This window comes from Vollenhovia emeryi, unplaced genomic scaffold, assembly GCF_000949405.1.
Source record: "Vollenhovia emeryi isolate VEMERY1.0 unplaced genomic scaffold, V.emery_V1.0 DF949987.1, whole genome shotgun sequence".
Lineage (NCBI taxonomy): Eukaryota > Metazoa > Arthropoda > Insecta > Hymenoptera > Formicidae > Vollenhovia > Vollenhovia emeryi.
Genome location: NW_011956379.1, coordinates 1 through 1,264, shown reverse-complemented (window position 1 = coordinate 1,264; position 1,264 = coordinate 1). Strand labels below are relative to the sequence as shown.

At 32.5% G+C, this 1,264-nt stretch overlaps 1 protein-coding gene across 2 annotated transcripts; it reads left to right on the top strand.

Moving 5' to 3' along the window:
- Positions 1-30: 30 nt before the first annotated feature.
- Positions 31-1,257, top strand: LOC105570882 (THAP domain-containing protein 2-like). Of its 2 annotated transcripts, none has more exons than XM_012028343.1 (3): positions 31-205; positions 287-430; positions 521-1,257. In XM_012028343.1, the coding sequence occupies exons 1-3, from the start codon at positions 32-34 to the stop codon at positions 1,241-1,243; spliced, it is 1,041 nt and encodes a 346-aa protein (XP_011883733.1). In that variant the 5' UTR covers position 31; the 3' UTR covers positions 1,244-1,257. The 2 variants fall into 2 exon arrangements, with proteins under 2 accessions (XP_011883733.1, XP_011883726.1); XM_012028336.1 differs by having other exon boundaries at positions 31-214.
- Positions 1,258-1,264: the final 7 nt, after the last annotated feature.

Below are 1,264 nucleotides of genomic sequence, written 5' to 3'. Positions count from 1 at the left end.
TGTTTATGAATTTTATGAATATAAAAATATCATGACAATAATTTTCTGTATTACAGATAAAATGCCGTACTGCTGCATAACAAAGTGTGGCAACTCATGGAAACGAGGCAACACAATGCATCATCTTCCTACAAATTATGAAAGAAGAGAGCAGTGGATTAAAAATATAGGAAGACTTGATTTAGATCCTGCAAAGGAATATTATGTATGTAATGTAAGTATATTATATATGTCTTAGTTACACTATATATTATACAAATGTATTAATAATTGGAATATGGAACAGATTCATTTTGAGGCTAATATGTGGGAAAAACCACGAGTAGACGGCAAACAAAAATTGAAAAGTACTGCCATTCCCACAATTTTCCCAAAAAAGCAAGAAGACGTAGTATCAAATAATAATAGACAATGTTCTGCCGCTATAAATGTAAGTATAATATAAAGATGATTGAAATGTGTTCGTATGTAAAAATGTACATTATTAAGTTCATAACTAATGATTGATTATCTATTGTAGACTGAAGACCGTCCTCAACTAGAAGAAAGTGAACATAAAGATATTTTTACTGAATTAATGGAGACTATCGAGGAAAATACTGAATTAGTGAACAATACTGACAAGTTAGTGGACAATATTGAGTTAGAGGAAAAGTGTATAAATAAAGAAAACAATTTGAAAACAGCCCAAACATTGGACACTAAAGAACTACAATTGAAACTGGAGCACGCGAATGTTGTAATTGAAAAACAGGAAAAATCAAAACGGATGTTATTAAAACGTATTAAAAGATTAGTATATGAAAAGAAGAAATTAATAACAGAAAATCACAACTTGAAAGCAAGCAAATCTGTGAATCAATTACTAAATAAGGATCAAATAATAGCTCTCCATAAAAAATCTGTACGAGGTTACAAATGGTCTGCTAATACCGTGAGAAAAGCCCTCCGATTGAAATTGTTATGCGGTGCTAGCGGCTATCAAGAAATATTAGACCAGGGTATTCCATTACCTGCAGCACGTACGCTAAGACAAAGATGTGAGGATCTTGAGTTTCATCCCGGCATCTGCGAGGAAGTATTTGAGACATTACAACAACGAGTATCTCAATTTACGGATGATCGTGAAAAAGATTGCATGCTAGCCCTCGATGAAATGAGCATTATGGCAGGAGAGCAAGTTGATCATGGTATAATGTCACATGTTGGTCTTTCAACTCTTCCTGACAAATCTGGTAAATAAATTAGATATATACATCAATTA

What these genes read in the sequence shown, in the direction of transcription:
- LOC105570882 (XM_012028336.1), top strand. Translation starts at nt 32, where the DNA reads ATGACAATAATTTTCTGTATTACAGATAAAATGCCGTACTGCTGCATA. An exon ending in AGGAATATTATGTATGTAAT is followed by an intron (nt 215 to 286) that starts GTAAGTATATTA and finishes AATATGGAACAG; the next exon opens with ATTCATTTTGAGGCTAATAT. An exon ending in AATGTTCTGCCGCTATAAAT is followed by an intron (nt 431 to 520) that starts GTAAGTATAATA and finishes TATCTATTGTAG; the next exon opens with ACTGAAGACCGTCCTCAACT.